This window comes from Thamnophis elegans, chromosome 2, assembly GCF_009769535.1.
Source record: "Thamnophis elegans isolate rThaEle1 chromosome 2, rThaEle1.pri, whole genome shotgun sequence".
In the NCBI taxonomy this organism is placed as follows: Eukaryota; Metazoa; Chordata; class Lepidosauria; order Squamata; family Colubridae; genus Thamnophis; species Thamnophis elegans.
The window spans coordinates 49,275,260-49,289,582 of NC_045542.1; the positions used below are offsets into that span (position 1 = coordinate 49,275,260).

At 35.4% G+C, this 14,323-nt stretch overlaps 1 protein-coding gene across 8 annotated transcripts in view; it reads left to right on the forward strand.

The window, feature by feature from the left end:
- Positions 1-14,323, forward strand: part of ASPSCR1 (ASPSCR1 tether for SLC2A4, UBX domain containing) — a 77,426-nt gene that overhangs the window by 11,948 nt on the left and 51,155 nt on the right. For all 8 annotated transcript variants that reach the window (XR_004254823.1, XR_004254822.1, XR_004254824.1 and 5 more), the window contains exon 4: positions 5,696-5,796. Coding sequence is in view for 4 of the 8 variants with exons in the window: in XM_032211671.1 (XP_032067562.1) it covers positions 5,696-5,796 (101 nt within the window). In the remaining 4 variants the exon portion in view is untranslated. The remainder of the gene's footprint in view (positions 1-5,695; positions 5,797-14,323) is intronic.

The following is a 14,323-nucleotide window of genomic DNA, read 5'->3' on the forward strand; positions in this document are numbered from 1 at the left end:
CAAGAAGCCAGCCAGTAGTAAAACCGGCAGCAACCCTTCACTGACTGTAACCTGCCCAGAGTTACCCAATGGTAAAATGGGCAGCCAGTAACTTTTGTAAACAACAAACAAATAAAGGTCCTTAAATTCATCACACACTGACAAGTTACAAAACAGTTTCAATTGGGAAACTGTTCATAAAATTCAAAAATGGAAGATAATTCATAGAGGCTTAGCACTCTTGACAGATCAATTATTAACATACACAGAGATATGCTTAATGTTTAAGCCGTCAAAAAAAGTATACAAAATCAAGGAGGAGGACAAACAGAATAATAACAGAATTGGAAGTCTTCTAGTTCAACGTCCTGCTTAAGCAGGAGACCCTACGCGCCATTTCAGACAAGTAGTTGTCCAATCTCTTAAAAACCTCCAGTGTTGGAGCACCCACAACTTCTCAAGGCAAGCCGTTCTACTGACAAATTGTTTTGTCTGGAAATTTCTCCTTATTTCTAGGTTGGTTCTCTCCTTGATTAGTTTCCATCCATTGCTTCTTGTTCTGCCTTCAGTTGCTCAGCAAATAGGTTAACCCATCTACTTATTTGTGGCATCACCTTAGATAATGGAACACTGCTATCATGTCACCTCTATGCCTTCTTTTCATTAAAATGGACATACCCAATTCCTTCAATCTTTCTTCATATGTTTTAGCTTCCAGACTCCGAATCATCTTTTTTGTTTTCTTCATTCTTTCTAGAATCTCAACATCTTTTTTGTGGCAACCAAAACTATTCCAAGGCATTATAAAATGGTACTAACACTTCACGTAGTCTTGAGTCTGTCCCTCTGTTATGGCAGCCTAGGACTGTGTTAGCTTCCTAAGGACAACCTTAGGACGACCCTAAAGGACATCCTTCCTCATCACATCTCTTATTAACTAATAACCCCCAAACATCAGAGAAACAGGAATAATGAAGAAAGAAGCAATACCCTAGTTAAGGTTGGTAGGACAAGCTACCACGGTTCAACAGCCAGTAAACCTCACTCCCTTATTCACTGATAATGTTACCTAGCCTGGTAATAAAATGTCTTCAGGAAGAAAAAGAAGTTCAGAGATTATAACAAACTAGTAATTAATGTTGTTAGCTGTGTTAACCATAAAAAACAAAATGTTAAATGTCTGGATCTTCTTTACATTTCTTATATCAGAATATCTTCCCTTGGATATGATTTTTTAAACTCATGAATGATGAATATGTATGTATATTATCCTGGATAGGTAGACTGCAATTACATGGTAAAATATTAGGATGAGTATAGTCCATCCAGGAGTCGAGTACATTTTTATAAATTGGTTTTATTTAGAAATGTGCAACAGAGATGTAATTTTAAATTTACTCCAGAAACTTTCTTGATTTTTGAACTATTTGTAAGACAGTGAAAGGTGAAAATCCTTGTATCAATGATGGAAAGGTCAGATAATAATTTATCTATTAATCAGTTGTTTTCCCATCGTTGTAAACTTAGAAATTAATTGACATGTTTTTCTATTTTCTGGATTAAGTTTTAATATATAGTTTGGAATTTCTGTAAAGTTTTAGTTGCCTGAATGTGTATTTGTGAAATTCTTGGCTTTGTACTGTTGCCTAAAAACTGATGTAATTGGCAGAGTAGATTTCTGGGCAAACATCTTGTGGTCTAGTGATGTCAGCTGTCAACATTTTTATAGAGCCAACAATAATCTGAAAGCTGTTCTTGGGCAGGGAAGGCATTGGGCTAGCCTTATTAGTGGAGGAAGCAAGTACTTTAGTCCTTCTGAGTGGTGATTGATGTGATGCCATGTTTCCCATGAGCATCGGATTGCTTCTAGCAAGTCACCCTCTTGGCTATCCTATAAGAATGACATCAAAAACATCCTGCCAGCAAAAACATGGTGCATATGAAATTTTGTGGCATCTAAGGTTTACTTTGAAAACTTTTGTCAAAATTTTAGAATGATTTTTTAAATATCTTTTTCTTCAGATCCTTGAATTATTTCAGTGATGAACGCTATTTGTGGAATGATATCCAATTATAGTGTCTCTGTAGCTTTGCTTTTAGATTTATTAGATGTTTAAATAATTTTCTTTAAAATACCAAATTGACTTAATCAAAACCCAGGATGCAAATTTATAATGATATTCTGTCTGCATAGGAATTGCTACTTGTTCCTGAACATTTGTAAGGGTCTTCTTCTGGCAACCTATATATATATTTTACAGCTCAGAATTTCTGACTTAGTTTGTTGGAATCAAGGTGGATCCTCTACGTTGCTGTGTTAAGCTATATAATTCATCAACCTCATCTTGCACAGCCAATGGTAAGGAGTGTTTGGAATGGTACGTAATTCAGTAACCTAGAGGACTACAGATTTTCAGATGTAACATAAATGATATTGAAAAAGGGAAAAGTTATATTCTCAGTAATTTCTTGTTGAAAGAGAACAAAAATCAGTATATCCAAATTAGTGTACCCTCAAAAGTAGCAGACATAATTCTGATCTGCTTTGTTTATCTTTCTTTTTTGTGCATGTGAAAGATAGAACATGGCATATTACCTCTACTTATTGTTAATTTGAAACATATCATTATACAGCTACAAAATGAAGACCAGTTTTGACTGCAAAACCAGTATCAGAAAAATAACTTTCATATAATATTTCATTCAGCTAGAAGTTTTCCAAATCCAGAACTCAAGGGAATGTAATGAAAAGTATTAAACATGTGATTTATATTTCTTAAGAGATACTTGAGGATCTAGAAACTAGCATTTTTTTTTTGCGTAATAGACCAGGAATAAAAGCAAAGTTGGGCTCCAGAATAAAAGACCAACTGGTCTTGATAATAGACCACATTTTACCATAAGCATTAACATTACTATTACCAGATTTGTCTGTTAAAATATGTTGTCACAGGCTAAAACATGACACAAATCATGTGCGCTTTGATTTGTTTATTCTAACCAGAGAGAAGTTATTTAGATGGGGATACCACATGTTTATTCATTGCTATGGATTGACAACCATCTAGTTGATTTGGTGTGAGAACCATATTACCTCTGAAGGGAATAAAAGTGGTCTGCCACCAAATGTTCTTATTTGTTTATATTATTTTCAATACTACTATACTATAATATGACTTCTAGCATTTTACTAATAACAATAACAGAATAAAATAGAACTAGAGTAATAAGTAAAATAATCTAGCAATATGTCTTCCATAGATGTCTCACTCCCAGTTGTGGCAACAGGGCCCAAATGCTGTGTTGAAGAAAAACTATAGCCTTTTCTGAATAAATTCTGTTTGCACAAATTAACAATCTAGAGAACAACTGGTTTGTATTCTAGAGGAATCCTGGCCAAATTAGAATGAATATATGGATGACATGGCTCTTTTTGAAGGAGCTAGGCCTGTAGAAACTAAGCCAATTGGATTCTTAACAGCATTGTGGTTGATTGTCAAAGTGTGACAGGATTCTTTTTGAACTGGAGTTTACATTTTGTTCCTCATTGGAAATAGTTGACACGGTAAACTAGACAATGCAGAGTTTTATACTTTTAACTATATACAATAACTTATATTTTACAGCAGGACAACACAATACTGGTGTTTATCCAATGCATGGTTTCCTGCTACCTCCCTCTATTCCCTCCTCAGGACACAGCTGGGGGGGAGAGGGAGGGGGGAGCGGGAGGGGTTGGAATTTACTGTAATATTCTTGGAACCGCTTGACTTTTTCCTGACTCCACTCAGACAAATATCTACTGTTGGGGAAAGAATCTCTCTCAGGGTCTCAGGTGAAGCAACCAGCCAGGTCCCTTCTTTACAGGCTTGGGTGGAGCTCTTGATCCCCTGTCTGGGTCTTTCCTTCTACCAGGGAAGCCACCCATGAACCTTCTTTCTCCCTATCCCCCCAGTTGATCCTTTTGTGCTGTTGCAGTCTTTGAAATGGGTTGTGTTCTGAATTAAGACAATTAACTTGGCTTTTTGAAAGCATTTATTTTGTTTTATCTATTTTTATTCATTCAATTTTATTTTATTAGTTTTATGTTGTGTTGTAAACCTTTGTAGTTGGCAGATAACCGATTTAATTAATAGAATAAAGAAACAAATGTACCTGTTTGCAACTACCGGTAGAAGTATTCCTTTGGCCAGAATCAATTTTGAGAAAAACCAACATGACTCTTTGTTTAGATTATAACAAAATTTATTTTTTATCCTGAATTTGGACAGAGAAAATATAAACGGATGATGTGCTTGGGGAAAAAACCTACAGTACAAGTGTGTTTACAGCATGTTAACCAAGTGTTTCAGTTCCCAAAGAAGCAGATCTCAAATTATGCTTGCATGAGATGCTCAGATATGAAATTCACTGGGGATTTTGCCATTTATAATCTCCTGTGTGCTATTTGTTATAGAGGGTTGGTTATAAGCTTATTGTGTTATGCAGAGCCTAAGTAGCTCTTTTGGGTCCCTTTAATCTAGATACTAGACTTTAAATTTGTTGTAAAAAGCTAGAACAAATAGTACTCGAGTTGAAACAATATGGTAAGCTTGATACCTTACTAAAATAATAGTTTATATGGATTAAAAATGATATCATGTGCTGAATGAAGCTTATAGTTATAACTTAATTTGACATTGGGTAAAGAAAATAGAGGGTCGCGGTGGCTCAGTGGCTAAGACGCTGAGCTTGTCAATCAGAAAGGTCGGCAGTTTGGTGGTTTGAATCCCTAGTGCTGGTAACGGAGTCAGCTCCCGTTACTTGTCCCAGCTTCTGCCAACCTAGCAGTTTGAAAGCATGTAAAAATGCAAGTAGAAAAATAGAAACCACCTTGGTGAGAAGGTAACAGTGTTCCGTGCACTTTCAGCATTTAGTCATGCCGGCCACATGAGCATGGAGACATCTTCGGACAGTGTTCGCTCTTTGGCTTGGAAACGGAGATGAGCTCCGCTCCAGAGTTGGGAATGATTAGCACATATATGTGAGGAGAACCTTTACTTAAAGAAAATAAAGCTTTAGAAAATGAAGTTAAGTTCAGATAAGATTTAAGATCTATTGAAAACAATGTGAAAAAACCTTTTAGAGTTTTATTCTCAGAATGATTATTATGAACATAAACCAAGCTTGCTGCGTTAGGATGATTCCCTGGAAAAATGTAAATTTTAAAAAAACTTGAAATACATAAAATAGCTCTGAGATTATTCAAAGAAACTGATTTCTTTCTCGTTTATAATAAGCTTGTTCATATGAAAAAGGTCCAATAATAAGGCACTTATCAAGCTTGGCTATTGTGGAACAAATAGGTCATGGAGTAACATAATTCTTCTGCTAATTCTTCCAGACATACTGGATGAGTAAAAACATTTTATCTATCAGGTGCCATTTGAAATTGTATATTCCATAGTGGAGTTTGTGGACTTACTTTAATGTTTATAACTCTATGGCAATAATAAAAATAAAACTTAATCCATGCTGTCAGCTATTTGTTTTAGAGAGTTTGTTTATTATAAGTGTTAAATGCCACAAATACCTGCTGCTCTGAAGCAATAGTTAAAACTAAGGACAGGGGCCAGATTTCTGTTTACCAGATGTGATTTTGAACACGTTTCATGAGCAGCTTTACTAATTGATGAGTATCCGTATATCTTCTATACACATGTATATTATCTCATAGATACGGATTGCACTGCAATTGGATGATGGTTCTAGACTCCAGGACACATTCAGCTCTAGTCAAACCTTGTGGGATATTCTTCACCATTTTGCACAGACCAGGTGAGTGTAAAAACAAGAATAAAAAAAGAAACGTGAACATACAACATTTCAAAATCAAATTTTATAGGCAACTAAGATTTAGAATGAATATCTGCTATGCTTACTTCACACTAAAATCTCTCTTAAAATAAATACAGTCTAGGAATATATTTAGTCTTGCTCATAATCCTGCATTATTGAACAGATCTGTAGTATAATGGACACTACTTTGGATAGAATTTGGTCATATTGTGTGATAAGAACATGCAGTAAGATAGTCAGAAAGCATTAATTCACTTACACTTAAGATGATCAAAATAATATTCTTTTTAGAGAAATTGGTTGGTTTCCCTATTTAAAATAAATGATTTAACTAAGGAATTAGAGAGAAAGCCAATTTAAACTTTGGGTTGTTTTCTCCAATCCATTTGGAAAGAATGGTATACTACATTAGTTGTATCAATAAAAGACCCTTCATCATTTTTTCTGAATCTATAGACAAGCAGTAAAAAGGAAAAACAAGTCTGGCTGAAACTATATGATAAACTATACAATATGTCACCCGTTAGATCATCATTTCAGATATATTTCCTTACCTAAACAGAAACAGAAGGACAACAGGAGAGCAAAAATTCATTATGAGTTGAGCATTCTCCTTTACCCTATTCTCGTGATGGCGAACCTATGGCAAGTGTACCACAGGTGGTACACAGAACCCTCTCTGTGGGCATGTGAGCCATTGCCCCAACTCAGCTCCATCGCACATACATGGGGGGTGGGGTGCATGCGCAGGGGGTGGGGGGAGCACAGGGGTCATGCGCACATGTGTATACACAGGGGGTTCACGTGAATATGTGAGGGGATGGGGCGCATGGGGGGATCGTGCATGCATTGCATTATGTCGCCACACAACAACAACAAGGTTAGCCATCACTTCCCTATATTTTTTTCTCTTCCCCTTTTCCTCCCTTATTTTCCCATTATCTTCATTTTTCTTTGTATGTCTGTATTTTATATTTTGATAAACTAATAAAATATGTGAACTGGCACAGGGCTAGGAGAGAGGGACTGGCTCAGTATCATTCACCTGGCTTTCTTACCTAAGATAGGTAAATGAATACAAATGGATATTGTTATATACCCTGGACCTTTTAATTTGGAGATCCTTCTTCTATATTATGATATTCTTAACCAATTATAATTATGTTAAAGTAGTAGAAGTGAGAGTCGTTTTCAACTTCCTTTTTATCTTCCTCACTGAGTTTCTTTGAGGGCAGCTGGCAGGGAGCATTGGAAATCTTCCTTCCTTCTTTCCTTCCTTTGGTTGTGGGAAACTCAGGGTACTTGGGCAATCGTGTTTGCACTTCTTGTTAAGTTCCCTATGGACTTGGTGACTTGGAAATGACAATCATCCAACCATGACTGATCACAGTGGCGCAGCAGCATTGAAGTGGCCATAAATTTGCTGAATTTCAATCCCAAAGAGTCATGAGCCCTGGATTTTGGACACTTCTGTAAGTGAACCCATTTGAGATATATTGATTCAGAAATTATTGCCCTATGATGTATCTTTTCTCCCAATTGAAGATTACAAACTAATAGACACCACAGTTTAAGGGGCATATAAAAGACACAAGTCCATGTGCTGATAGTTGTGTTGTGTGTTAAAAAAATATTGTACTCAAAATACAATTTGGTCCTGAGACTTCATTGGTTTCCCCTGTCATAGTTTATTATATTTCAGATTTGTTTTCATGCCTATGTAAGTTTCTCTCACTGTTATATTTCTGTCCCTGGGAATATTTATATAGTCTTCAAAAATTTTAAACTAAAGCAATTGACTTTTCCACTAGAGTATGTATTTCTTCCCCTTGATTCCTTTGGTCACAAAAGTATGATTGGATAATGTATGAAATGACTGGTAAGAGCAGAAAAACTACTGTATATACTCGAGTATAAGCCTAGTTTTTCAGCCCACTTTTTGGGCTGAAAAAAGCTGCCTCGGCTTATACTCGAGTCAGTGAAAAATTTGCCCGAAATGGAGGGGAAAAAGGGGCGGGGCCATGCCGCTGGGTGACACTCGTGAATGGCCCAGTGCCCCTGTGAGTTTCCCCTCCCTCTGTGTCAGTTTGCCGCGCAGCGCGCACCGCACCATCCCCCCTCCTCACGTTCTAATGTAATGCAGGGCTGTCTTACGATTCCCCTTCCTCCCCCTCCTGCCACTCTGCAACGATGTCCCACCTCCTCCTTGTTATGGCAAGCAGCCACATAGCGATGTCCCACCTCCTCTGGTACAGTGATCCAATGATAGGAATCACTGTGCCGTGTGTCATAGGAGGCGGGACATCGCTCCCGCGGCTGCACGGGACATCATCATCACAGCGGGACATCAGCATCATGAGGTGAGTGAAGTATTTCATTGAATACACCGCTAGTTTACTGTTTTTCTTTGAAATAAATATTCAAAAACATTATTGGTATCTATTTTTATTTTTGAAATTTACCGGTAGCTGCTGCATTTCCCACCCTAGGCTTATACTCGAGTCAATAACTTTTCCAGTTTTTTGTGGTAAAATTAGGTGCCTCGGCTTATATTCGGGTCGGCCTATACTCGAGTATATACGGTACTAAACAAAACAATCATCCTATTTTTCTGTCACTCTCTTCAGTTTTAGTTTTGATGCTTCACTGTACTTTTTCTCTCTGGTGTTAAATAACTCTGCTTATTGTATACTAATAATAAATTGTACATATCATGTACAACTTCCTAGGTTCTAATATAATCAAATGGGAACATGATGAACAATTGTTCTGGAATTGGGAAGATTTTTCTCTTGTTGCAAAAGATTCTACAGAAATAATAGAAAATACTTGTAGCTCGGGTTTTAGATTTTGGCAGTGGTTTGCTCTCCAAATTCTACAGTTTCTACAGTGTTTGAATTCAATTGTTGACTGGACATTTCCAAGCAATTGAGATGTTATTTTTTTTTAAAAAGACTTTCTTATTGCCCCTTGTGTCTTTTAGATTCTTTTTTAAAAAAGGATTAGCCTATGCTTCATATATTCTGTGAGTTATGAAGCTTCTGTGATGGTTTGCCTCACTCTTGCTGCAGCCTGCATTTAGTGTTCTTTCTGTCTGAAGTGGATTCAAGACTCCTTAAAAACAAATGTCAAACTAATAATCTGTACTTCACAGATGATTTGTTACTTAACTTTGTTTTTTGTGGCCTAGAAGGCTGAACTTCTTAAATTGTAAACAATTGTTGCAAATTATGCTGAAGCATCTTTCTCTTCCTTCTCCCTCTTCTCCTCAAAACCACTTCTTAGCGAGCTTGCCTAATACTTAGAAAAGGACCATCACTGATGTGCATTTTTTGTCCCCCTTTGTTCTTTGAATTTCATGTGTGTGTGTGTGTGTGTGTGTGTGTGTGTGTGTGTGTAGAAATATATTAAACAGATCTTCTAAGTTCCCTTTTGTTTGAAAACAATTTACTATCATCCATTTGTTAGGTTATATGATTGTTTTGTTGGTAGTTATTTCTTTCAGAATCGGAACTGTTCCAACAATATCTCAGAAAGACTGTCAGACTAGAACTTCCAAAGCAGAGATGATAGAACCATCAAGAAAGGGTGGATGAGCCAATTTGAACACTTGCATGAATAACAACAAATGACTGTTTTGTTTTTTGCCAACCTTTGATTTACAGTTTTTTGTACTTTTCCCCTGACACATTCCAGATACAATTTCACAAATAATATTGTTTATGTCTAGTGAGTTATGATTGCATAGAGAATCTAATTACAAATATCTCCAAAAGATGTCACTTATTTCTTTGTCCATGTGTTGGTTCATATTTTAATATATGCATTAACAAATCATTCTGTAGGGGTTCCCTGGTAGAGGTTTTATCTTTTTTGTCATTTTAACATTTAAATTTGGCCTCCACTATCTTTAAACTGATCTGATAAATCATCTATTGTTTATCTAGCTCATATTTCCTACTCAATGAACTCCAACTACATTTTACAGATTCTGTACTGATCCCTTATATAAATTAGTGTCTTGTATGGAATCAGTTCCTTGCTTGAAAACAGTTTCAGACTGTAAGAAGTTCCCCTTTCACAATTACATAAATGCAGAATGCAATATTTTTATTGCATAGATTTTCTCTCCTGTCTCTCCTTTACTGTTTTGCTTCACATCCATTCTGAAAAAGATTTCTGAAGGGCTGATAAAAACACAACTGGGTTAAAAGTCTACAACATCCAGCTATATGTGCTAATACATAGTGATACCTCTGAAAAACAACTAGGCATCATAATGACATTCTCCTGTTTCTATTACTCAACAACTGATATTTAGTTAGATATTGTCTCTATTATTGGAGGCCATATATAAATACATTAATTATAAATTGTGAAATAAGGATTGTCTACCTTGAATTTGCCCAATCCTTTTAAAGTAATGCAAGTTAGCAATCCTCTCAACAACATATGGTAGTGTTTTCCATAATTTAACCATATACTTTGTGAAGATCTTACAAAAATTTAATTGCCATTTAGTTTCATTGGAAAAGTGTGGATTAAAGGACCTCCTTATTTAAGCTCCCAAAGCATTATAACTTTCTTCATTGGGAAATTGCTTCAGCTCCGTAATCATCCAGTGTCATCGTCATTTTAGGTTTTTTATTTTTGTGCTCAGTTTCAACTGTACAATACAGCTCTTGGTTATGTAATGCAGACAGTTCTGACTTATGATCACAATTTAGTTCAAAATTTCTGTTGTTAAGCAAGATAGTTGTTAAGTGAGTTTTGCCTCATTTTATGACCTTTTTGCCACAATTAAGTGAATCACAACAGTTGTTAAGTTAGTAACATAGTTATGTGAATCTGGCTTCCCCATTGTCATTCCAAGATTGGAAAAGGTTATCACATGACCCCGGGATACTGCAACCATCATAATGTGATGAAACTGAAGAAGTATTGCTCATCTACTATTACTTAGTAGTATCAAGTAGTCCCTTACACTTTATCCTAAGCAGCCAAGCTGATTTCCCATTTTTGCTTACCCTCTGTCTTCACTTGTGATTTAAAGCTGTAAGGACTCTTAGACATTAGTAAAGTTGCTTATAATGACATCAGAAAATAGTTCAAATTTGGAAGAGGATTACTTTTAGCCAAAAGGGTTGCCAGGACTCTTAAATATGATACAGAGAGAGATTCCAATTTAAGAGAAAATTGGTACAAAATATTTTATAGTTGGTGTACTCTATTAGTAAATTGTCAAGATATATAAATCATATAGTAATAAATGATGGAACATTTATGACACAGAAGGAACGTTTTACCACATGTGATGGACATGTAAAAATTGGAAAATTCTATATGAATTCTATTCAGATAATTTTAGAAACTAATGTTAAGTTGAAATAATTTTATAAAAATTTGTCATAATAGGCATAACTCCAGAAACATTAATTTAAAAAAATCAATTTTCTAAGATACATGTAGACAGTAACAAGCAATATTTAGCACAACATTGGAAAAGATACATGCTTCTGATGACAGCAGATTGGGAATGTAAACTTGGAGAAAGTATAGCAATGAGAAAATTAACAACATACATTCACAGCAGAAGTTTGAATAAATTCAACCAAGAAAGGCTTCCATAGACATTATATATTGCACAGCAAGGGAAATTTAAACATTTAGAGTATGATTTTTAAGTATAAAAAGAACTGATTAAAGAACTAAAATTAGAATTATATGACAAAATATTTATAAATATTGTATATCAGTTAAAGTAAACTAAAGACAAGTTAGAAATTAGTAACATTTTTAGTATAATTTCTTTTTCTTTAAATAATAAAAGAGTGGAGATGCCAATATGTGTGCATTTGTGTATGGGTATAATGATCAATTTAAAAAAGGTTGCTAGAACTGTGCCATTACAGTTCTTGAACTTTCTAGCTTATAAAAAACAAAAAAAGTGGAATTAATTTAATTACTTTAGGACACAAATATTTGGGCTGTCTCCAACTGTACCTTTTAAGGTGCTTTAGCAATTATTCATTGTTATTTCATTCAGTTAATATCATAATCACTTAGTCATTGGACTATAGTTATTTTACTTTTGTATTTTTTCCTGTTAATGGAATCATCTATTTAGAATGACTGAGAAATGCAGTTCTCTAGCGGTATGGATGCCTATTTCTAGACATTTTTGAAAACAGTACATTGAGTAGTTTAGTGGTACTCAGTAATTTTTCTCATAATATTTGAAATTTCAGGGTTTAAAAAAATTTAAAGCACCTGTATGTTCATAATTCCTACAGTATTTGAAAGGAAAGATCTGTAACATTTAGATAATACAGTTGAGATATCTAGTCCAATAAAAATATTGCATGGTTAGTGAAAAATATGTTTGCATTTTGTACACAGCTGTTTGTTTCAACTGTGCAACACTCCAGTTTCTTTTTTTTTAATCTTCTATTCCTCCCCCTCATTGTTTCTTCCACCTGCCTAACATCTTCAAAAGAAAATGTTCTATCACTAAGACTTCAGTCTTGTGTCTTTTTTTTTTAACCTAGGTTCAATTTTCCTAACCTAGCAGCAAATTGAACCAATCTGCAGATGTAAATTGTGTGCATGTGGCTACACACTTAAACAGGCGAATAGCCCTTTCAGGACTCTCTTTCAGAGAGAAGTTGTAGATTTTTTTAACACAACAAGAAGTTGTATGAAATTCTGATACCATCAACTCTGCTGCATCTAGTGAATTGTGACTGTTTTTAAAGAATATGTTACAAATTTCGTTCCTATCTTTATTTAGCTATATACTGTTAACAGTTCTCCTGGCAGTGAATATAACAAAATGGTTTTCTATATTTAAAAAAATCTTAATAGGAATGAATTGTGTAGATGCTTTGTTTCAATTATTGAAACAATAGAAGTTAAGAAAGTAACAGATAATATAAACCAGGTCTTATGTCTAGACAGTCTTGCACTCATTGAAGGATTCTAACTCAGAAATACAGCATGCACTTTGAATATATAGCCTTCTATCTTCAAGCACGTCAGTTTAAAGAAAAGAAAAAATACCAAGCCTCAGTGATAGTTAATTTCTTAGGCTTTCTGCTTTTGTCTAGGCAGTTACATGTATTTACCTGAGGAATTAATTGATGAACTTGGTACTCACTAAGGCATATTTTCCCAACATGTGCAATGTCTGCTTTTGTTCTTCTGATGAATATTTTAAATATTAAATAAAATTGGTTTTCTTGTTCAGAAATTTGGCTTAACTCACCCAAGATACAATAAATATTACAAAAGTATTAATTTATCTTAATTTTTGAAACGCCACCGGTGTTTGGGATACTGTGTGGGATAGAACAAGAGTTTTGGATGACTTCTTTTTTTTAAAATTGAAGGAATAGTAAAAAATCCATATGTGAGCTAGCTTAGTAGCAGTTTGAACTCCTAGTTGCATATTCCCATTGTGTAAGCTGGAATGCTTCTGTATTTTATAAAGAATCTGGCTAAATACCTTATTTCAGGATAGATTCTAGTAGCCACAGCCATTTTTTCTGCTTGCTAATGGTTCAAACCTCATTCTCTGACTGTTCCATATGGAGAATGTTGTTAGAGCTCTGTGCGTCTTCTTGGGGCAGAAGAGAATAAGTGTGGTCAACCCACTGGAATTTTCCCCCAGGTCCCTAGTGTCCATTTCTGCTAATTAGGTCTGAATAAGGTCTGGAAGCTATTGTGAGCTGCTGCTGCTGCTGCTCCTCCTCCTCCAGCATGCTCTAGCCTTTACACAAGATGTTTACAGGCCCTGTCAGATCCCTACATGAGGGAATCTAATCTGCCTGCTGTTTTGAAAAACAGCACATCAAAGTAATGGCAGCGTGTTTGATGTGTCTGCTTGCCTCAGAGAATGCACGTAATGGATTAACATTTGGAGGAGAGGCCTGCTGGCTTCTAACCATCTCTTGGGAATCTTTGTATATGTTGTTTTTTGCAGACGCTTGATCAGAGAGCACAGCCTTGGATCATAATGCCAGAGGTGTTGAGATGTCCCTTTTCTTGAAATTTGTCTGCTAGATCATAGCATTCTTAGTCTTGTATCTTAAGCCTGTGATCCTATCTTTTGCAAATATGTTGGTTCCTGTTTATTGTGACTTTGGAGAAGTATATCTTGAATATTCTCTTGTTAACAGCAACCCTGAGAACTCTATTCGCCCATCTCTGAAGTTAGATAGCTTGTAGAAAAAAAATGAATAAGCTTAACTTAAGGATAGGTGAGAATTGTAGCCTTCTCGAAATATTTTTTTAAATGTGCATATTTCTCATAAACTGGAAAATAATTTCATAGTTTATTGTTGTGACTTAGCAGAAGTTTGCTGTGAATTGAGTCGGGATGCAGGAATAACAATGCAGCTGGGGCTCGTTAGTGTGGTCTTCTGGAGATAAAAGGACTGATGGTGCCACGCCCTGGTTGCAGAGGTCAACGTTCGTCGTTTGTTTATGGAGAATTCAGTTCCGTTCC